Consider the following 21,751-nt stretch of genomic DNA (forward strand, 5'->3'; position numbering starts at 1 on the left):
CAGGACATTAAGGACATTGTCACAGACCTCTTGCAGGGGCGAGTTGCCAAATCTCATGTCAAAACGTTCTTCAATGCCACTGATGGTTCTGAAATTCGTTAAAGGCCTCTTCACCGACCTCTGGGCGACCGACCTCGTGGTCAACATTCTTTGAGGCAGTCATTTTGAATGCCAAGACTTGACTACTATAGGCTGATATAAAGGCTCAGGCAAGACTTCTTTCGAGAAAGGAAACTAGGTCCGTCGTGATTCGTGTGTTATTCCACACTGTCACGATTCACGTCACCCGATTCTGGTGATGCATATCAAACATGTAAACACGCGCAGTCCCGTCATGACTCACCGAATCTATGTTGCAGCGAAGCGGATCTACCTCAAGAGAAAACAAACGTCAAATCTTGCATCGGCAGAAGAACTGCCGGACTTACATGCGTCCGATGAAGTTCGGAGCGGCAATCAACCTATGTTTGGACAGCCACGTCCCGGTTGTGAAACAAGATAATCAAGATAACCAAGTGCAGTGACAACGGTGTCACTCTTCGCCAAAGCAATTGAATCATTTCTTCTTCTACCACAAGTCATACTCAAACCGGGATGATTCCGCGGATGAAGATGGAGTCTTTCCGTTTGAACCGTCGTTTCCCATGGCCGTTTGTTTCAAACGGAAAGACTCTATCAAACAGTGGCCACAAACAAGTTCATATTGAAGTTTCGGGTATTTGCTCACTGATAGTACTCAAATAATGGCATCTTCGGAGAATAAAAGGCCATCCGTTGCACAACATCGGCTAAGGGCGTCAAGACATTCGCGGCTGGCCACAGGTTGTCTCTGCGACCGGCAACCAGTCTTCGCCAACGTCACACGACACTGGGATGTCGTTTGCTTCAATATCACACCGCAAGCAGTGACTCTGCAAAACCAGTTGATTCTCCTCTGATCAACATTTTCTATATAATCCCGCCGGTTGACCAGCTTTCTAGACTCAACAACACAAATCGGTATCGCTCAACAGTTAACACTCACCACACGCAAGCCCAAAAAAAAAAACTACTCAACGCATTTTTGAAACAGAAAACTTGTCATTTCCCAAAATGCCGAATCCCATGACCAAGTCTGACTCCTCCAGGGTCCAATCCTCCCAGGTATGTGCCACTTATACATACCATTTCCAAGTTCTCTCTAATAAAGCCATACGCAGGCCAAAAGTGGAGGAGACATGTCCTCTTCCGGCTTTGCAGCTAGAGCTCAGTCCGCTGGGGACCAACGTGCGCACCAGGCAAACACCTCTGGTCATGGAGAAAACAACCCGGGATCCGGTGCCAATGCAGGCACCAAGAAGTGAGCTGCCGAGGAGAGGCAAAAGGGACAGAGACATTCAGTTAGTCGCCGCCAATCGTTGACTGTGGCTCGGCAAGGACAGCAACGATAGTTACAACTCAGCAACTACGCAAATAGAGCCCTATTCACACAGCAGCTAGCCTCTTCGTGATATTCCTTTCTCTTGTGTTGCACTTGATTGTATTCTGATTATACGGGAAGATCGTCATTCTTAGCAATATCAATCATGATGGCAAGGGCAGCACGGGCGTGTCCTTGCCGCCAATGCTCTGGGTCGATCAAGTATCCTACTTCTACCATGTCAGCGCCGTCTAGTCTCCCATAGAACCCGGCACGGCCGACGACAGTTCCGTCTGAAGCTATGAGCAGACCAGTGACCCGGGGTGCGTCTTTGGGGTTCCACGAATTTGAACGGCGCGCATCTTCCACACTCTTGCACACTCGGTGGCGATATAGGGTGTGAGTAGCAAGTTTGACAGGTTGCGGGCTGTTTCAAGATCACTATTGCCGAGAGCGTCTAGAACGGGGAGAGGAAGTTGTATTAACGTGCGTCCGGTAGCGTTTGGGGACGACGATGTCCATGGTGGTTTGATGTAGGGTAGGCCGGTTGACGATGCACCTTGCAAGGAATGAGGGAGGGAGCTATACTGTGCAAGGGAGATGCAGTGCTGCCAAGTGCTGCATTGGATATCAAGATGGCTAAGCCCTGTTGAATTCTCAAACGGGCTGAAGAGACTCGATGGTGAGCGCAGCAAGACGGTGAACGTACCGTGCGTCTCCGTTGCCCGTTTCTCCGCCTCTAGGCAATCACAAAGGTGAAGACGGCACCTAATGCGGCAGCCAGGAGAGCGACCACCGCACCGGCACCATCTTGTCCCATCTTGATTCAATGTTGATTGTCATCGCCGTCGTTACTAGCACTATTAGTTACTGCGGTGCTAGTTCCAGTGCCAGAACTGCGATGTTGCCCTGGTCGTTCTTGGAGTTTGGCTTCCCGTCCCAGTGACTGTCAGTCTGTCCTTCATGGTGTTGCTCAGCGCTCATCCATTTACCCAAGAGCACGTCCCAGTCTTATCAAGCTTCCATGATGTGAGCCTTCACCAAGGCCAGCGCGCCTCCCACTGTATGATAGCCGCGTCTCACCTTGACAGAAGTGATCCTCCTCCCATAAAAGTCTTGGTAAGGTTACCTCCCCCCAACCGCCGTGAAATACGACGTGCCCCGAAAAATACAAAACGCGAAGCACACACCCATATACACACTACGAAATACACGAAAAATTCATGCGCAAAGTACTTTCCAAACCACCAGCCAGCAAACACCAAAGACCAAAACCGCCCCACTTCAAACGTCCCCCATCACACTCGCTCAACGCGCATCGCCCATCCACGCAAAACACATCCTCACAATCACCAGCAAACCATGGCCTCAACCCCCGACGACGACCGCGAGGTACGCCCCCTTCATCCCCAACCCACACTCCAAATTAACAACCCCCAGCGCCTCAAATCAGCCCTCTGGTTCGCAGTCGGCCAAATCGTCGACGAGGAATGCCTCCGGCGGAACCGCAACGCAACGCCCCAATTCATCGGCGCCCTGACAGAAATGGTCTGGACACAAATTGGTAGGGAAAAAAGCCCCGCCCCTCGTGCTCACCACAAAACGAAAAGACCTGACGCCGCCGGCAGAAAACGTAGCCGTGGACCTGGAGAGCTTCGCCAACCACGCCTCCCGAACCAACATCACCACCGAGGACGTGCTCCTCCTGGCGCGCAAGAACCCCGACCTGCAGCAAATCATGGGCGAGTTCATCGAGGAGAGAAGGGGCATTAAAGAGGCCAAGATGGCCAGGAACAAGTCCGCGGGCCGCCGCCGATGAGAGAGGCATCTACCTCTGCCAGCGCACCGCGGGGAACCCTTAGACTGGGCAGTATGCTACGAGTGATTTGAAGCGACAGAGGCGCGAATAAGATGAGCAATGTTGGCTAGCTGAGCGCGGCACCTGTTGCCAAGACGTCAGTATCGTTATCAGCGCGGCTGGGCCCTTGACGCCTTCAGACAGATGCCGGAATCCACCGTGGGGCGAGCATCCGGACCGCGGCGCAGCGGGGCCCCTCGTTTGACCTGTGGCATGTTCAGTCTATACATATGTCATGTTCACCGCCCGCCCTGAGAGGCATATCCATGGGAACATACGTCACGCGCCATAGCCACAAGAGTTGTCGGCGGCTGCTGGCCGGGCTTAGTGGCCCATGCCGGATATGTTATGCATTGCGGGCATGAGATTGTTTCCACCAGGTAGTTTCCCCGTGGGGTGAGGCATCTAATGTCTTCGGGGTCGAGTGCTCTGGGGTTAATATATGTCTATTTCTATGCTGCCAGACGCCTCTGTGTCTATATTCGTGCCGTCTAGTAGTCCGGTCATGTCGTAGGCTGCCAAATTATGGCACCTGTTGGTATATCATGTATGTAGTCGTTCACGTCCCAGTTCGCCAATCCAAATAGTCAAAACGCCCACGATACCACCCCCTTCGTCCCCCAAGGCACAAAAACACAAAGATTTGTGTGCGTCAATATCAAGTGTCATCGCTGCAAGATCAAATTTGTATTCAAACCTTGTGAGACACACCATGTATTACATCCTGTTTCGTTCCGTGCTCTCCCGAACATGCAGTCCCCATCCCGAACTCTCTGCAACCTTCTCATACTTCTACCATTTCAGCGTGCAAAGTCCAGCTTGAAGCCGCTGTTTTCCGTCTGCAGAGAGGTGCATGACACCATTACTGCCCTTTTGCGATGATCTTGTGATCCGAAAGATTGCCGCCAACTTGTCGCAATACCGGAGGATGGGAAGGCTGTCCATTATCGCCTGGCACGTGGGGAGAGCCTTGGTGTCGCCTCGGCAGCTGTCTGTGTAGAGTCTCCAGGGTACACATCCGAGGGTTTCAATCGCCTCGCGAAATTCTTTCTCATTAAGCTCTTTATCAATAGGTAACTGATACCCGTTCTTCATGTCAAAAATAACCAAACGCTTGCGTATCTAGAACAAAAGAAACAAATAACGCCATTTTCATTCACCTAGACCTTGATAGTGGTCTTATTTCCGTACTCACGTACGTACTGGTCGAGAATACCCAGTGTGACGCCGGAGCCGCCGCACACGATGATGACAATGTTCTTCTGAGCAAATTCAGCATCAGTAAGACCACGTCCTAGGGTCTCCCGCAAATCTCCCTTGTACACAGTGGCGAGCGCAGCTCCACAAGACACTTCAACAAGGTGACGGGCGTCGTCGGCAAACCGGACGCAGCTGATCGCAGCGTCCGCGTCCGAGACAACCAGACTGTGAGTGTTGGGATATTGACACCACTTCCACGTCTCAGCGGAGATACGGGAGCAGCCCAGCGATGTGGCAATGGATGTGATCTCTGGGAGCGTGATGTGGGAATTGGCCTTGATCGAGGCATTCATACTGTCAGCACCAAGAGTTTCAACACCAACAACTTCAGGCTTGGATCCGGACCAGGGGAAGCTCTCGATGCCTTGCATGAGACCATTGAACAAACCGCCACCACCCACACTGCAGACAATAGCATCAATGGGCCCGTCCATTTCCTCTCGTAATTCGGGAATGATGGTAGAGGCGCCATCCCACACGTGCGGATGGTCGAAAGGCGGGACGTAGACACCGTTGGGATCCTTGGCGAGGAGTTCCGTCCGGAGGTACTCATCAGCGGCAGCTAAATTCTTGCCAGTCTGGTGGACTTCAACACCAAGGTCTAGAAGCTTATTCTTCATCATCTTCGACGTTGTCAATGGGATGACAATTGTGGCAGGGCGTTGCAGAGCAACGGCCGAGGTAGCACAGGCAAGACCAGCGTTGCCACCAGAGGAGCAGTAGAAGTGAACATCGCCCGCACTGTTAGCAACAGCACGGGTCATGAGATTGCCGATTCCGCGAGACTTGAAGGAACCGCTGGGCTGAAGGTTGTCAAGCTTGAGGTAAATGTTGCTAAAGTGGCTAGTGTTAGCGAGGCCTCTCATGTTATTTTGGTCCCCAAGAACCTCGTTATCGTCGTAGACCTACCATCCCGCAACACGACTTAGCTGAGGACTCAAGACACAAGGCGTCTTGTTCCAAGGGAGCTTTGGCTCAGAACCGAGAGAACCCATGTTGTAGGATGTAACTCGGTGAGTGCTAGGAAGGATGCTCTGTGTGTAAAATGGACGGGCCAGTTGATAGGATCCCGAAATGTTGAAGACGGGCCAAAGCTGGAATTACAACCACAAACCCATAGGAAGCAAATTTCTTATCAAGGTCATAGAAACAAACGAGTCGCGGGAGACGGACTTGATATAGGTTTTGGCTGGGGGCGGGCTACCGCCCGTATGCTTGCAAGAAGGTACATGTATCCGCCGGAAGCCGACTAGGGACTGTGTCTGTGGTGTCCTCAAAGGTACACGGTGTCATGGTGGAGAAGATATGGATCATGGATGGAGGCACCATTGTTGGACTAATCTATACACCTCTCAGCATGCCTTGTACTCTTGGGGTGTATGATTAATATGAAATACCGGTCGATTGCCTCCCTGTATACGAGCGCGACGTGTTTCTTGTTCGTTTAATTGATTGCTTTGGACGGAAGCCGTAGATAACGAAGACGAGCATGGCTGGCCGTTATACGTGAACGCGGCTAGCCAAGTGATGTTTGGTCATGGCGACGCAGCGAAGAATTTTCTTTCTAGTTGCGTAGCACTGTCCTGTCTGTCTTGTGCAAAAAATAGCACACAGCCCTGTTGGCCAGGTGCCCACCGTTTTGGTCCTTGGTTTATGGACCGTTCCCAGGAAGAAAAACTATTCTGCTTGCCCAAGCGTCTTCTTTCGTCACACGCCCCGGCGTGATGGGGACCTCTAAACTCCGTTGGGAAAGTATGGTGGCAGGCCTTCGCTTTCATCTATTGCACTGTAGACATTGGCGGGGGACGATCCTAATGCTGAAAGAGTAGTTTTCATGGGCAGCCACAAGATGAAATTTGATTTGACGGTAATGCTTGCTCCGGCGCATTTCGAGAAGTTGGTGAGAAGTGGTTCTATGCCTGGGGACGAGGCGGGGAGGCGTACGCCGTGGTGTGTGTCTCGCCGTTATCAGAGACATGGCTAGGGATGTTTCTATCTCGGGATGTGTACGGAGTAGGGCACGGAGTACAATGGAACTACTCCGTACCAAGGTGGTGGTGGGAGGACCTGCGACAGCAAGGTGCCTGGTGCGATAAGAAGTGGCTGTGACGACAAAATCACGGACAGTGGGTTTACGAGGTCAATGAAATGGGAGAGAAAGGAGCAAAACATGTGAGAGAAAAGTCTCACAGAAAACCACGCAGCAGGAGCATGCATGACATTGGCGACGAAACAGGCAAGAGCGGGGAGATGGACTTGCTGACCAGAACTGACGAGAACGGGCAGGAGCGTCTTGGCCCGGTCAGATGAGCAAGATTGCGAGATTCTCGCGACAGATTTGGCACCTTGATCTCGCATCTCTCATCTCATCGGCACCACGGACCTAAAACTCGCTAGCCGACGCGTGTGCAGCCAACACCAAGCCTAGTCCACGTTGGATAAAGGGGCGAAGGAGCCGCATGATAGGGCGGAACAGCATCAATTGATCTCAAGTGCTGTCTTGCCAGCTCCTCATGCCTCACGGAGTCACGGGCTGGGGCGCACCGCGCTATCATGCTCAGCATCGAGACCGGACCCAGAGCCACGGAAGAGCGAATCGAAGGGCGTCACAGCACCGCGCGGTCCCAGCCCGAACAATCGGAATGAAGCGCTTCGCTGCTACCGTTTACCGTCGACGGGCTATCAGCGACGTGCCTGATGGGCGGGCGGCGCATCTGCATGCTCTGCCTGCACACTCCTGGCATCTCTACCCTCGCCATGGCCCCGTTTGGAAGCTTGTTGTGGCAGATTACGTTGTTATAGGGTAAAAAAAAGATTCTATGGGGTAATCAAACCCAAGTTATAGGGTAAAAAGATTCCGATCCAAACACCAACGACCCACCGGTATCCGGGGACCGCACGGGGCATCGTGGACCGACGACGTGGAGACCATGGAAAGTACTTTTTTTTTGTCGCTGCACCCTGATTGCTAATGCGACGCCAGATAACTACCTAGGACAGTCTACAGGCTGTTGAGGGCTTTTGGACACTTAATTTACGTGGCTTTCTGTCAGATCGTCATACTGATTTGGTCATTCGTCATCGCCGTGGAGGGAGCAGCGCCTTGTGAAAACACATGCCGCCACTCTTTCTTGAACGGAGATGGTTCGGTGTTTGGGGGCTGGTACAACAAACCCATCTATTGATTCCACGCCCGAACCACCCCCTCCGGCTCAAGTGGGAATACTCAAGTCCTGCAAGCTGCCACATGCGAAGTACAACAACACGGCGCTAGCATATGCAATCTTTGCTATTGCTTCTTTGCATGCTGCTCGGTGAAACAAGCTTGCTGCTCGCGGCATATTGATAAAAAATCTTACTTTTGAGAGACTTGAGAGGCATCAGATATGAATCATTCCAAAGCTTATCGCAAATCCACAGGAAACCTGGGCAACAGAGAGATAACAAGTCCTCACCGAGCTCAACGCAAGATAAGCTGGTCTTACCGTCCATTCCACTGCCACCATTGGACGGACCTGTAACAATCGTGCCGGATGCAACCAAGTCAGGTCTGTTGACGAAGTAGTCATTTCCAATATGCGATACTTGTAATGCGGTCCGAGTATCGGATATGAGTTGTGACAATCCCTCCACCCCACGCAGTCCGTTCCCCGGATTGCTGTTCTTCAAATTGACATAGGCCTAATTTCAGCACCTTAACCCAGAGACAGATATACTTTAAATGCGGAAGAAGTCCGTCGCATACTACCGAAGCACGAGCTGCGCAGAACTGCGATTTTATTCCGAGTCTGAATCTGAAGCTACACTGCCATGGTCTGAGCGACTTGGTGTGGTGATATTTGGCTGTACTTCACACAGTGTGATCATGTGGACGACGCGAAGAAACAATGTATCAACTTGGCCTTGCTTAATAAACCACGGTAACGACCTTTTACATTATTCTTATTATTATCGATTACCTTAAAGCTATAATTAGCTATTCTAGTACTTTTATAACTAATTTAAGTGAGAAAACCCTTTATATAAGAAGAAAAACACCTTTACCTTTATTTTATATTATCTTTACTTTATTATAACCTTATAATTAAATAAAGCGCGTTCTTTTTATATATTAGTCTAAGATATTAAGTAATTTAATTATTTTTTAATAATAATACATTAAAGTATATATAATAAGTTTAAGTTAGATTTAACTTAAACTTAAAGTTATAATTAATTTTATTCTTTAATACTCTTATATAATATTATCTTATATTTATCTCTATTAATTGTATTATACCGCTTTAACGTAAGCCTAATACCAGGTCGTGTTCTGGTTTATTTAAGTGTAATTAATGTGTTATGATAAACTCACTTTCTTCTCACTTTTAGGGCTGCCCAGCTGGGCTCGGCCAGTTGCCGCCGGCTTCAAGGCCTTCCGCAGCCTTTAAAGGAGCCTCGAAACTAGCTGCCGATTTTCCTTCTTGACCTTTTACATTTTGTGTACTTTTAGTCTCATTTCCTTCCCGTTTGCTTCAAGGTATCCCGTATTTGGCTCCACCTACTAGTCACGATGACTTCAACAGCGCTTCAGCCCGACCCTTGCGAGGCAACCCCAGAAGCAAGGCTCATACAGCACCTGTCGTCAGAGCAGCCCGCGAACATGCCAACACAGAGCGAAGCCGTCAGACCCTGCGACATATCAATAAATATGCCAAAAGGCAAGCAAAGACGCAGATCGAAAGACAAACAAAAAAAGGGCAATGCGTACTAGAGCTGCAGAGTCAGACGATGTCAGTAAAGGCAAACCTACAAATTGGAAGCACATGTTGCGAAAGTATGAGCGAGATGACATTTAGAAGTTGTTACTTCGTCGACGACTGAAGCAACCCACAGCCAGAGCCCCCATCCCTAATATCCCTGATCCTTTAGATGACGGCGCATCCTTCCTCGAAGAGATGAGCAATGACTCTGGGCAAGAAATCGACGAACCTATGATCAACGAGTCTGTTAACGAGGATCCCGGAGTTGGAAATAGCGGAGCCCTAGACCACGAATGCAAACTGCAGCATCTTTCGGACCATGAGAGAAGAAAGTGTCTATGGTTCTTGCCTCTGGAAATCAGGCTTGCGATATATGAAGAACTTCTTGTGTCCAACAGCCCAATTCGTGTTCATTCGGGCTGGAGATTTGTTTTCAAAAGACAGTCGTTGGTAATCCCGACAAGTATCTTGCGCACCTGTCAAGACGTATATAACGAAGCAATCGGCGTGTTATACGGTGGCAACAAGTTCCTCTACGTACTGCGAGATCACGTTTCGAGGGTCACCGACGTTGATCGACTGGCGCAAATCGACGACGCCGACGCAGCGTTCCCCATCAACGGGCAGGTAGACGAAGACTACGACACAGAAGATGAAAACGACCCCGATTGGCGGGAGGAGACAAGCGGCCAGAATGCACCGCAGCGACAAAGTTGGAGGCGTCGAGGCGCTGGAACAGTCGGTATACAGGGCGACATAAACATTGAAAAGTATTCTTCTCTCTTTCGGCATATAATTGTGGAAGCGGAACAAAACCGCTCCTTTGAAAGGTCCAAGAAGCTCATGGCAAATGCTCTGAGCGTCTTCAAATACCACGACAGAGACAACCGCCACCGAATTTTTAATATTCATACATTGACGATTAGGGTGACGCCTAAGTGGGAGCCTCCAAAGGAAGAAGGCGGCAGCGGATACTACACTTTTGTAGACTTCTTCAACAGAGGGTCGCCCATTATGGAGGCAGCTTGGCGCATTCATTGCCAGTTTCTACTCGTGGACGTTATGGGTTGCCGCGGAGATGGGGGTATTTATCTCGGACGCCGGTTCAAAATAGACATGAGGCATCTGCGACTAGATAACGAGGTGAAGCGCACCAATATGGATGCATGGAGGAACGATAAAGCAATGCAGAGACAACGGGTGGGAAGTCTGCGCAGGACGTTCAAGGCATTGGCTACACTGGACAAGCATGTTGCTGCGACTTGCGAAGAGTATCTGGAGCAAACCTGGCCTGGGGATGAGTGGGATGAGTGGTCTGGTATGGTGTGGATCGGTGAGTGAGGCGATTAATAAGGGCCGCGCGAGTGGACGATAATTGATGCCATTGCGACGAGCACGATAGCACACTAGAAATGGCGAGAGTGGTGGAGAGGGATGCTCTTCAGTAATTAGCACGTAAATCGGAACAAATGGTAGCTCATGCCTCGTCGTGTTATTTCTTTTCCACCCTCGTTACATACATGATAGAAACTGTGAAGATATCTCATCACCTCGGGTATTTTATGCAGCCTTGCGCTATATCCCTCACGAAGCAGACTTTTGCTTCCCAAAACTGACCAACGAGACCTCTAGCGTTTCCATATCAACAAGTACCAACTGCTTTGTCTCCGCAAATGAAGGGACAGTAATCAGCCTTACTGACTGACCATGCGGGCCGCTAATCGTCTTTGTCGAAAACTCAGGCTGACAGCCTACAAAGTACAAGTGCGGACACGTCTTCATGACGAACGGGTCATCTTCTTGAAACGGATAGCTCCCTACCTTTGGTCAGCTTGAGAGATCACCTTTTGCACGCGAGAAGCAAGACTACTTACACAATGTATCAGGTGCGGTGGGCGCGCAACACCGCCATCTACACATGGCTTCCATCATGCCCAGTCTATCGTCGCTGTCGACGTACTTGAACACATCGTCCACATTCTGGCCGCCGGTGCCTAGAACCCTCCAGCCTTCGAGCTCGCCTTCCCAGGGGTTTGTGACGGCGTCAAACCACCCTGGTTCTTTGGGCTTTGTTGGCTCGGGCCCGTATGCCCTTGCGCGGGGAAACATGGCCATGTGGATGGGTTGCTGGGGATAGCTGGCGTTGGCGGGATCCTGAGCGCCGGGGAGGAGGGTAATTGGTATTGAGGGCAGCAATGTATCGGCGAATTCGTCAAAGAGCTGTGAGGGGAGGGCGTTGTAGGAACTCGCGTCGTATCCGTACTTTTTGTTCCCCTTCTTTAGGGTCTCTTCTTCCTTGCGCTCGGCGGTAGTGGAGATGGAGTTTCCGGCGATGATGAGCCTGCTTATGCTCGCGACTTCTTCTTGGTCGGATGATGTGAGTGCTAGGCCAAGGAGGTATTCCTGCAGCAGGTTGAGTTCAACGGCATGAGAGGCGTCGGTACTGGAGAATGAGAGGCCGGACACGATGGCGATCTTTTTGCTGGGCGTTGACTGTGAGGCGTCTGTCATTTCGACGTCTTGGTCTTCTTCCTTGACGATTTGCCTGCTTTTGCCGTGGCCGTTGGTCGAAGAGGGTGGTTTGGAGAGGGCCCATCGCTCGGGCTGGTCGGGGAGGTCGGGGTATTTGGTGTCAATGACTTCGAATTCGCCGCTGCTGTTTTCGGTGCCCATCACGGCGATGATGCAGCCTGTCACGAGGGGGACGGATTGTACAAGGTCGCCGACGAGGCGGATGCGGCCGGAGTCGTCTTCAAGCATGATTTGGTCGGAGCCATCGTGGGAGAAGTAGGTTTGCTGGGTGGGTATGGGGGCGGAAATCCATCGCTGAGATTGTCAGTCAACTACTTTATAACGTGAAGACGTGGTGTCCTTTGTAGGCATTGGGGTGGTTTCGGAGCATGGGACGCATTGAGCTTACGTCTTTGGACACATCCTCTAGAATATTAGGCTTGAGCGGCATTTCCATGTACACTGTCCCCGCTACCCAGCACAATTCTCCCTGGCGAACATCGAGCACCCGTTCTACTCTTTTCACCTCTTCGCCACCAATCATGGTGCCCTCCCATGCGGCCGATGCCACCTCCTCCACGGCGGGCTTGATCTTGGTAAGACGCAAAAAGTACATGTCGCCATATTGCTGCTTGTACGACCGTTGCTTGTCGAGGTCAAATGCATGCAGGGGATTGTACGAGTCGGCCACACGGCTTGGCGTGGGAGTTGCGGCGTCCCTGGGATTGCAAGTTAGGATGCAGGTTGACAATTGCAACAGAATTGGAACTTACGACGTCGTTTTGGGGATGAGGTGCGATACTTCCTCGAGGGTCACCATGCTAGGCTGGGTGCTGGGCTGCGGTGAGGCAGCTATGGCAATGGATCGAATACGAGTTGGAGCTTGTCGGGTGAGACGCGTCCAGAGGCGCGTTTCTAAGCTGCGGGCACTTAAAGTGGTGGGGCGGCTCCAGATGTGCATTTAGTTGTGTATGAATTTGTGCACAGATTTATGCCATCCAGTAACTAGTTGGTTGGCGCCTTGCCTTGGCCAAAATTTCTTCATGGACGGATTCAGTCCAGGACCAGTCCCGCGCTCAATTTAATCCAATCGTCGGAATTCCTGCATTCAATGCAGACTACAAGCACCTGATGGCGCAGGAGAACAAATGACCATGATGAGAATATGACCTTTATCTCGGGACTCCGAACAGGGCGGAACAACGAGAGAATAACCGCAATCGTACAAGAACGCGGCAGCAGCAATATGCAAGCTGGCATATTCCCCTCCTCTGTTCACATGGCGAGCATTTGCGACACTTGGGTCTGGCTCAGAACTGACTACTCTATACTCTAAAACACGGGGTATGACTCATCTGTCCTTGCCCAGTCACGATGGCACCAGGGAGGCAGTCAATACAATCCAGATCCTTCAACACACTACAGTCCCCGAATTCTAGATCGCCTCCGTATCCGTTGTATGTGTTCTTATTACTGGTAGTTTTGGGCATCGAGTGTCGATAGGAACAGTGCATTCTTTATCTGGCTCCCCGACATGCTCAATAGAGTATACCACAATGACCGTCACGCCATTCTAGCCTAAAGGTCAAACTCGCTCGAATAGCTTCATCAAGCCTCCGGAAAGTCTATCCATTGATCCAGAAACTAGTTGCCAGTTCACTTGATAAAAGCCTAATTTCTTTTCCGTCTTCAGTTCAGTCTTGCGTATGTTTAACTGTGGTGCCGAGGACAGTATTTGCGCGATTCGTAGGCGTATGACTTGCAGGATGCTTCTTCAAACTCACGTATTGGATATACTGCCCTCGATCTTGTACGTTATCCCACCGAACCCCTGAATTTGAGTTTCTGAGAACTTCGCGCTCTCTTTGGACACGGGCTGAAGACGGCGCCGTCATCATGGTATTGATGCTGAGGTGGACACTTCTTTGGGATGCGACGGGCATGGTATTTGGACAGAGGCCTGACGGGTTTTGAGCTACATTGTTTATGAAGTTACCTGATTCAGGTGTATATGGGTCTGGAGGTGTTACAGAGACGCTTCACTCTGGATATCTTGAATCGAGAAGCTGTGTTGCAGGCCGGTACACGACTTATGCTAGACACTGTCTGTTTGGAATTTCCGTGCGCCGCTTCTATTTTCTTTGTTCGTCTTCGATCCGTTCAAACGTTGGTCGAAATGTCTCCGATCAACAAGTGCTACTCTACCCGTACTCCCTTTCAGCTGCTGTCACATAGAACTGTATTCACACCGTCCACCACCGCCACCAAGGTACCCAATGCAACCGTGCGGAATACTCTACGCAAGTATTTGACATGGTAAAACATTCTTCCAAAGAGTGACTAGAGGCGTTAATTCTCCGGGCTACCCACATCCACCAGCAACACCCATTAGCCCCTCCCATTTTTCACTCCTAAGAATCCATCGGGGAATCATTAGGAAAAAATGCTGCAGTCCACCACCCCGCCGGACATGCTGAAAATGCTCCGTGAAGGTCCGAGTTGTAATGTAATAAGGACTCAAAAACGCCGGCGCTAAAATGCAAAACAAAAGATTTGATAAGAGAGAATTACTTCATTCGACATTAAGCAACGAAAAGACTCGGCTCCGACATTGTCGTTTACGCGCGCAATCCTAGCCCGGCCATGCCTCTTTGTGGTAGAGTCCAAGGCTTGGCGCAAATCATCTATTCATTCTACGTTAGCATGCCGATTTGCGTGTGCAAAAGTCGTGAAGCGTAGCATACCTCGCCCTCGCTGTATGCCACAAAATATACAACCATTCCAATGACGTAGTAGATTGCCGGGTTGGTGGACTGATACATCAAGATGGACGTGAGTGCCGTCAGGGGGAGGACCGCAAGCCGGAACTCCAGTGACCGATGAAGGCTTGACCCGGCGACAAAGCTCAATGGCCACTCCAGGGCAAGCATACCCAGTCCAAAGATGAGGTTGATTGTTTGCAGAATCGGGATGGGCTTGACAGCCGGGTCGAGGTTCTTGGTGAGGAAGTCCCAAAATATCTTGGGCCAAATGAACCCTTCAATGGCAGCGCCAACTTGATCTGCACAAATGTCAGTGATTTGTTGTTTTCCGTAGAGGACTGGCTGTCAGAACATACAGGCTGCGGCGGTGAGGATGATGAGGCGGCCCAAGTGGTTCTTGATAAGTCTGCCCATGGTGCCGAATAATTAATCTAATCCAGGTATTCACTTCTTTTCCAGTCTCTTGCTGTTTTGTATCCTCAAATCCGTCCGTTGCTGATATCCTGTCAAAGCTTCGGGATGCTCTTGAATCGCTTGCTGATCGTCTATATGATAACCGAGAAAAGGTCTGGATGATATGCACTGAATTCGCCGTCGAGGCCCCAACTTTCTCTTGCGGGTAAATAGTACAGATAGGCGCGAGCCGGTTAAGAGGAAGCTAGAGGACGCAAAGAACGTGCTGGTAACCAGACCGACACAGCTTTGGGATGAATGAATGGTTGTAGTGGAAAAGAAAGACTCGATATTAGGTGGTTCTCGACAGGCCCAGACTGGTCGAGGAAACCGGGGGTAAAGAATAAGAGACAACGGATGAAATCGCAAGAGATGAAGAACAGACCCAAACGTCTCCTGGAAGGAGGAAATGTAAGGATCTAATAAGCTTGACAACCCAGTCGGCAGCAGGGTTAGCAAGGCGCCGGAGGGCTGTAGCCGGTGCCTAGAAGGGCGAGCCTAGCCCAAGCCCGTGTATCAGATGCTGATTGCTGGCGAGACACACACAGTACCGGATGAGGCCAACTTGATGGTGAGTTGCGAGTATGTGACTGAGTCCGTTGTTTCTTGACAGCAGGCATCCGTGCGGCACTAACCTCTTGCAACCAGGCTAGGGTGCACGACAAGGAAGAAGTGTAAGTTGCGATAGAGCTGTGGGAAGAGGTTGAGGTTGAGCAAAAGCCGAATATTCTGAGTCGGTGATGATTCGAGGGCGGATTGAGAATGGCGCTGCTTGATCTGCAGTGTTGGTGACGGCTTCGCGTGTAGCAGAATTAACTGCTGACTCTATCCTGGGCAAGTAACAGTCCGAGGCGGTTTCGTCCGTAGTCGAGGTGGTTAAAGAGTTAGATCTGGTTCTTGTTCGCATGAGCGAGGAGGCGTTTGAGACTGTGATCATCAGACGAGACGATGTCGGAGACGTGAATCAAGGAGGACAGTAGTTGGAGGGGAGGAAGATCAAGGAGGTTCACACTTGGCGGTAGCAGATGGGAAGCTAGATTTAAGAAATGGATAGTACAGCATGGTCCGGCATGACATCTGCAGTTTCGCATGGCCACGACCCTTGCAGAGTCTATTCGTGTAACCGCCGAGGTTGGCGCCGAGGGACTACTCCGTGCGTACATGGCCAAGCACAAATGGCGTGAATACATGAAGATTGGCGTGAGGAGAACCTGGAAAAGCCGCTAGCAGCCAAGTTTAAGGCAACGGCACATGGTTGGACGACATGGATGAGTGAAGGCGAAACTAAGGTACCGGGAATTCGGCCAAGAAGCAGGCCTGCGGCAAGACTGTTGGCCCATTGGGTCGGCCGGCCCAGAATTGGCCGGTTGGTACTATTTAGGAACGGCTAGCAACAGCGACTTGAAAGCGGCACAGACACAGAGTCGAATTGGCCGGGTGGTATATTGAAGAGACATAACGGCGACGGGGAGAGACAAAGAAGGTGAATCGGTGGTGTGGCTCAAGGTGATTGGAGAAACTCTGGCGGTTACACGTTGGCCGAGAGCCAATCAGCACCCTTGCCGCTCCGGGACGACAGGGTCGCCCCTCCCGTTTCTGGGTCGCATGGGGGAAGGTGCCGCATTTGCTGCTACAGAAGAGCACCTGGATGCACCTTCCCTCCAAGACGACGACCAGCCCCGAGAGGATACCTGTGTGGCCCGCAACACCCGGCTGGCAGCTTAGGTACCTTCTGTGCCAGCCACTGTCACTCTCGCATTTTCGACGTCTTCCAGACTTGCATGCCAACCTTGAACCGACCACCACTTTTTTTTTTTGCTCTCACCATCCAGATGAGCGCAACGCTCCCCATCAAAACCCTGTCCCGCAACTATCGTCTTGCAACCCTCCATTAGCTTTTTTCTGCTTCGCGATAGGACGGCTCCTGCTCGCTTCTCGTGCATCATTTAGCATCGCGTGCAGCGGCCAGTCGTCTCTATATTCTTGGCTCCTCAATCTACCCAGCAGAGAGTGTGCTCCCCTTTAACCAGCCACAAAAATACTGCAATGGGCAAACGACTCGATCTGTACTACCGCAACTAGCAGCCCATCGTGGTTGCGTGCGTCATAGTTACCGACGGTGCATGTGTGGCTTTTTTGTCCCTGCTTTTGCGAGACACTTTCTGGGAGCCATTGGGACTATCACGCATCGCCAATGTGATGGCTCAGACGAATTGACCCTCTGGTACGGAGTAAGACTCACCCATATCGTCAGACTATCTATCATCTCCCAAAGTCTCGTCTGTGGCTTATCCTCATAAAGTCCCCTTACACAGGCGCGACGGTGGCGGGTCTCGTATGACTTGTGCGACGTCTGGGCTCCATGGTGAAGCACATGGTGTCTGAGGCGTCTCGTCAACCCACGACGGATCGGCTCCACGAACACTCTGCAACCACTTCCAACCCATCACGATGTGCCCCACCGTCAACTCCATAGTACAGTTCAATCTTTAACAAACCACGAGGTATTATACACGAAGCACTACTACCTAGGTATTACCACGCTTGGTCAACCCGACAGCTGGGCCCCTTGTCACCTCTCATGCCATGCGACGGTCATAGGTTCTGCCAAAATCTCCATATCAAGTCTCGACAATACGGTGAACCGCACACCACCCACTAGACTGGGAATTCATCTACGGAGTAGTCCTGTAAGCTTTAGTTGATTGACTCCCACCGCCGGTTCCCTATTGCTCCGCCACGTGCACCTCCCGTTCCGATAACACCAACGAGCCGGTACCAAGGAAACTCAATTTGTTATTTCGATTCATCTTAAAATGTCACGAAGCGTGAAATGAACTACGATGAGCCGGTCTTATTTTCTCTATATCTACTCAGCGACGTCTCTTTTCTCACCCAACGTTGATTCCTTTTTCAGTAGGTGCATCGGCTGACAGTGGAATAAACGGCAAACACCTGGGAAATGCAAAGCGACGGCTGTGCGTGCAGCTACCCAACCCTTCTGAGCAAAGGCCTCCGCTTCAAAAGTGACTTTCAATCGGGAGGAGACTTTACACACGGTTTGTTCTTCTGCGCATTTGCCCAGCAATAGTCAATCAAAGCAAGAAGCACACAGGTAGTGACATGCCGTCTTCACCCGCAGGACAAGGCCATTGAATATGCTATCTCGCAATCCCTGGAGCCAAGAATCGCAGAATGCAACCTTTTTAGCGAGAATAACTTGGATGGCACGTCCATCACCTGGGCGAGTTCATTATTCTTCTTTCAACAAGCCTTTTTGTTTTATAACACATGTACTTGCGTCCGCACACACAGCGACCCGAACCAATGAACCCCGGTACTCCAGCCAAGTCCATGCGGATCTATCGTGAACCCTGACCACTCTCCGGCGGCTCTGTAGCATCGCTGATTGGAGACGGGTCGTCGTTGTGGCACTCGTGAGCTGAGATACAGCCAATCACATCCAGTATCACTCTGCCTCGACAGGTGCAGTTGCATTGAGACTCGACCGACTTAGACGATAGGAGGGGGCCATTACGCGGAGTTGCTCACAACTCGCCCATTGATCTTGGCCGCTACTCCGTCTTTGCCAACAAGTCCCTCCGCCTCCATTCGCTAACTTACCGTTTTCCAAGGCTGGAGCGCGTTCTCAGAAGGAGTGAGAGACTCGAAAACATGCCGAGGCTGTACTTGTCGGTCGCATCTGGGCTCCAAACTAACTTGCATCCGGCTTCTTATCTCACACTAATGCTTCTCTTCTATAAAACATCGGCCCTTGACGTACAGGCGTGGATGCGAACTTTCTTTGCTCGTGCGCAATGAGATGGGGTAACGCCTCACCTTGCATTGGCAGGGATGGCTTGCCCGGCATACATAAATAGTTGTTTCTATTGTTGGAAATCGCAAAAATGTTCCATTGGTCGCAGCCATCGGGCAAATACCATTGATGCGGAATAATTAATTACCTCAACGACGGATTATGGCAGAATCGTATCATTACTGCTTGCTTGGCGTGAGCTCAGCGAAGCCAACACAGACAAAAAAAACCTCGGCCAACTGGTCCCGAAAATACGTCGCTTTGTGTCGCTTAGCCTGATCAGCGCTTGCTTGGGCCATGGCTACTGGATCGAGGAGCAGGAGGAGGTGAAGAATATGACGCTATGCGAACAGAGCGTTGAAGCTGCAGATGAGCGCTTCGTGGGTGTCTCAGACTTTTTTATGTCGTTGTTGGCCAACCTTTGTCTATAAACGACCTTTGCTGGGCTTCGATGTATTTCTTGTGAAACCAGTCCATTTGCGCCATGAGGCGCGCGGCTGCCGACTAAGCTACGACCAACACTGCGTTGTTGGCTGTGTCGGTTTCATACTTGAGGCTGCGCGGCTAAGTGCCGTAAAAATGGCTCCTGAAGGCATATTGATTCGATGACCCTAGCCTATCTGGTGTTCTACCTCAGCCTTGTAGGCCTTTTATTCGGCCATTGAGGGTACAAGGCATAATCATAACCGACTCGTCTTTTATCCTCTCCCTACGTGAACTTCGGGCCGTTGGTGAAATACGTAATCAAGCTGCGACCATCAGCGTCGCCCAACAGCCTACAGATGGTCTCCTGTCCTTCCCGGGTCTGCACCATGTTGGCCAACTCCCTCAGATGTCTGACTGAACCTAACAACACATCTACCTGTTCCATTGATAGAGGCGTGCCTGAAACACAGTGACGTAAAAGATCCTTCTGGACCGCATGACGGTCAATTTGGGCGAGTCCGTTCATGCCAATCATGTTCTGTCTCCTCAATGTATCGAGATGACAAATAAGCTGGCTAGCGCTGGATACGGGTATAGCAGAGATGGATTCATGCTGAAGCATTCTGCATTGGTAAGAATGACTACTTTAATCAGCCCAATGGCAGATACGTACTGTATTTGCAGCCTCATGAACGAAGACAACGCATCATGTCCTTGCATCAGAAGCACGACAGCTTTCTTATTGGTTCCGTCCTTGGAAAGCTGCTCGATCCTGCGCGTTGTGTCGTCAGTACCTACTTGTTTTGCCGAGATGAGCACCATCCGATAAGTTAGCGAGTAGCTAGCCGAGTGTTGAAGTGTGAATTCGATGTCATGGCTGAGGAGGTTCGTTTCTAGAAGATTTTGTCAGTGCGCTAGACTATGGCTGGTTGGAAAGATATTACCTCTCCATTTCGAGGGAGATTGAGCGAAAAGGGCGAGCGCCGGAGACCACTCAGTTCGTTGACGAAGTGATGAACTGAACATGACTGGGAAGTTTTTTCACACCTATGCCCCAAGCACGTACTGTGCAGTAGTCAAGTTTGTCAATGCTGCTCAACACGTTTCTCTTACAGACGAGGGGGGACGCGGTTCTCGGTTCTTGGAGAAGAGACTTTGGAGATTTATTTTTGGGGTGGAAAGAGCTCTCTGCTTCTTGCCTTCCCTTGCCTATCCGGCCCGGTGCCTTGGCTCCCCCCATCCCGCTCTGCCTTGTGAGAGTAGAAGTGAGGAAATGACCACCTCCACTGATTTCTATGTGGTCTAATATATACGCTGATTGAGAAGATGCCTGGTGGTAGTACAAAAGATCAAAATAAAAGTCCCATATGCCACTATGTACAACGGTATCGGCCGCTCAAAACTCCACCCATGGTATGTGTAGCTCGCCAAACTTCCTAGACAAAAGAAGAATGCGCGTCCCGTCGCTCTTTCCAACATGAAATCGAGCATCATTTCAAGGCTGTAATGTCGGTAACAGAGGCTCCTTCGTCTTGGGGTCCTTGAGAGCCCTCAAAGCCTCCTCCAGGGACTCAAGCCTCTGTCTCTGCTTCTCCTCCGCATCCGCCAGCTCCTCCTCTCTCCTCCTCAGAGCCTCCACCCTCTCGCCTAAGTCCTCGATTCGCTGCTTGTTCACATCTGGTTTTTGCAACGCCTTCCACGACTCGTATATGATCAAGCCACCTGCCACACCGAGGATAAACGCATCACCAATAACGTCTGCGAATAGGTCGACTGCTTTGCCCTCGGGAAGAGGCCGGAATTTCCTCTTCCACACGTTTTGGAACGTGAATCGGGGGTACTTTGCTGACTGTGGCGAGGAGGAGGAGGAGCTGCCAGGGCTGGATTTCGACTTGGCCGCCTCGTCGCGCTTGTGTTGCTCCTCGGTTTTGACCGTGGGAGCTTCGGCTCGTTCTTTGGCGCGGCGCTCTGCCTCGGGGTCGCGGAGTAGGGCGACGGACATGCGCATGTTTAGTTGGTGGATGTGCTGGCCGTACTTTGCGGCGAATGCGCGAAATCGTGGGTGGTCGTGGGCTTGTGCCTTGATTTGGTTCTGGGGGAGCGCGAGGGTCAGTGGGCGACATTATGGCGCGTTCACGGAGAGAATTGCCGGCTTACCGCGCCATATTTGGAGATGTGCCGTACGAAGAGCGATGCGAGCTTGAACAGAGGTAGAGGCACCATGGTTGTCGCACTTGCGTCCCGTTGAATTTGAGGTCGGCGCTCGGAGCCCCAGAGAATACCTCAGAACCACTCGAGCTGCGCAATGCTGGGACCAAAGAGCGAGCTATCGTTGTTGAATAGCGCGAGGGATGTTCTGGCTGTGCTCAGCTGCGGGAATGGGCGACGTCGGGAGTTGTCCCAAGACGCAAGTCCGTGATCAATTGATGACTGAGCCGCGATGTCGATGTTCCGAAGGCTTCCGTGGTAAGCTCCCGGCGTCATCGCTATCCGCATCCACCATTCAGGGACCGGACATCCAGG

At 51.1% G+C, this 21,751-nt stretch overlaps 7 protein-coding genes across 8 annotated transcripts; 3 read left to right on the top strand and 4 right to left on the bottom strand.

The window, feature by feature from the left end:
• Positions 1 to 1,092: 1,092 nt before the first annotated feature.
• Positions 1,093 to 1,343, top strand: J3458_013456 (uncharacterized protein; the record flags this gene model as incomplete). Its single annotated transcript, XM_066120452.1, has 2 exons — positions 1,093 to 1,143; positions 1,200 to 1,343. The coding sequence occupies 2 exons, from the start codon at positions 1,093 to 1,095 to the stop codon at positions 1,341 to 1,343; spliced, it is 195 nt and encodes a 64-aa protein (XP_065974740.1).
• A 1,019-nt stretch (positions 1,344 to 2,362) lies between these two features.
• Positions 2,363 to 3,218, top strand: MHF1_1 (MHF histone-fold complex component; the record flags this gene model as incomplete). Its single annotated transcript, XM_007815654.2, has 3 exons — positions 2,363 to 2,791; positions 2,840 to 2,963; positions 3,028 to 3,218. 3 exons carry the CDS (start codon positions 2,363 to 2,365, stop codon positions 3,216 to 3,218), a joined length of 744 nt encoding a protein of 247 aa, XP_007813845.2.
• A 458-nt stretch (positions 3,219 to 3,676) lies between these two features.
• Positions 3,677 to 6,669, bottom strand: CHA1_2 (catabolic L-serine/threonine dehydratase). Of its 2 annotated transcripts, XM_066120453.1 has the most exons (3): positions 5,915 to 6,669; positions 5,427 to 5,858; positions 3,677 to 5,351 (listed from the first exon to the last, which is right to left on the bottom strand). In XM_066120453.1, exons 2-3 carry the CDS (start codon positions 5,510 to 5,512, stop codon positions 4,418 to 4,420), a joined length of 1,020 nt encoding a protein of 339 aa, XP_065974741.1. In that variant the 5' UTR covers positions 5,513 to 5,858; positions 5,915 to 6,669; the 3' UTR covers positions 3,677 to 4,417. The 2 variants fall into 2 exon arrangements, with proteins under 2 accessions (XP_065974741.1, XP_007813846.1); XM_007815655.2 differs by lacking the exons at positions 5,427 to 5,858; positions 5,915 to 6,669 and having other exon boundaries at positions 3,797 to 5,386.
• Positions 6,670 to 8,896: 2,227 nt separating this feature from the next.
• J3458_013459 (uncharacterized protein) lies at positions 8,897 to 10,736 on the top strand. The gene has a single exon (XM_066120454.1). The coding sequence runs from the start codon at positions 9,455 to 9,457 to the stop codon at positions 10,598 to 10,600; it is 1,146 nt and encodes a 381-aa protein (XP_065974742.1). The 5' UTR covers positions 8,897 to 9,454; the 3' UTR covers positions 10,601 to 10,736.
• cdc1_1 (DNA polymerase delta small subunit Cdc1) lies at positions 8,899 to 12,731 on the bottom strand (the record flags this gene model as incomplete). Its single annotated transcript, XM_007815657.2, has 4 exons — positions 8,899 to 11,076; positions 11,134 to 12,085; positions 12,180 to 12,489; positions 12,544 to 12,731. 4 exons carry the CDS (start codon positions 12,729 to 12,731, stop codon positions 10,844 to 10,846), a joined length of 1,683 nt encoding a protein of 560 aa, XP_007813848.2. The 3' UTR covers positions 8,899 to 10,843.
• A 1,657-nt stretch (positions 12,732 to 14,388) lies between these two features.
• Positions 14,389 to 14,946, bottom strand: J3458_013461 (uncharacterized protein; the record flags this gene model as incomplete). Its single annotated transcript, XM_007815658.2, has 3 exons — positions 14,389 to 14,454; positions 14,515 to 14,831; positions 14,889 to 14,946. The coding sequence occupies 3 exons, from the start codon at positions 14,944 to 14,946 to the stop codon at positions 14,389 to 14,391; spliced, it is 441 nt and encodes a 146-aa protein (XP_007813849.2).
• Positions 14,947 to 20,723: 5,777 nt separating this feature from the next.
• Positions 20,724 to 21,236, bottom strand: J3458_013462 (uncharacterized protein; the record flags this gene model as incomplete). Its single annotated transcript, XM_007815660.2, has 1 exon — positions 20,724 to 21,236. The coding sequence occupies one exon, from the start codon at positions 21,234 to 21,236 to the stop codon at positions 20,724 to 20,726; it is 513 nt and encodes a 170-aa protein (XP_007813851.2).
• Between the last annotated feature and the right edge of the window lie 515 nt (positions 21,237 to 21,751).

The sequence above is a fragment of the Metarhizium acridum genome, assembly GCF_019434415.1.
Source record: "Metarhizium acridum strain ARSEF 324 chromosome Unknown scaffold_276, whole genome shotgun sequence".
Taxonomy (NCBI): Eukaryota; Fungi; Ascomycota; class Sordariomycetes; order Hypocreales; family Clavicipitaceae; genus Metarhizium; species Metarhizium acridum.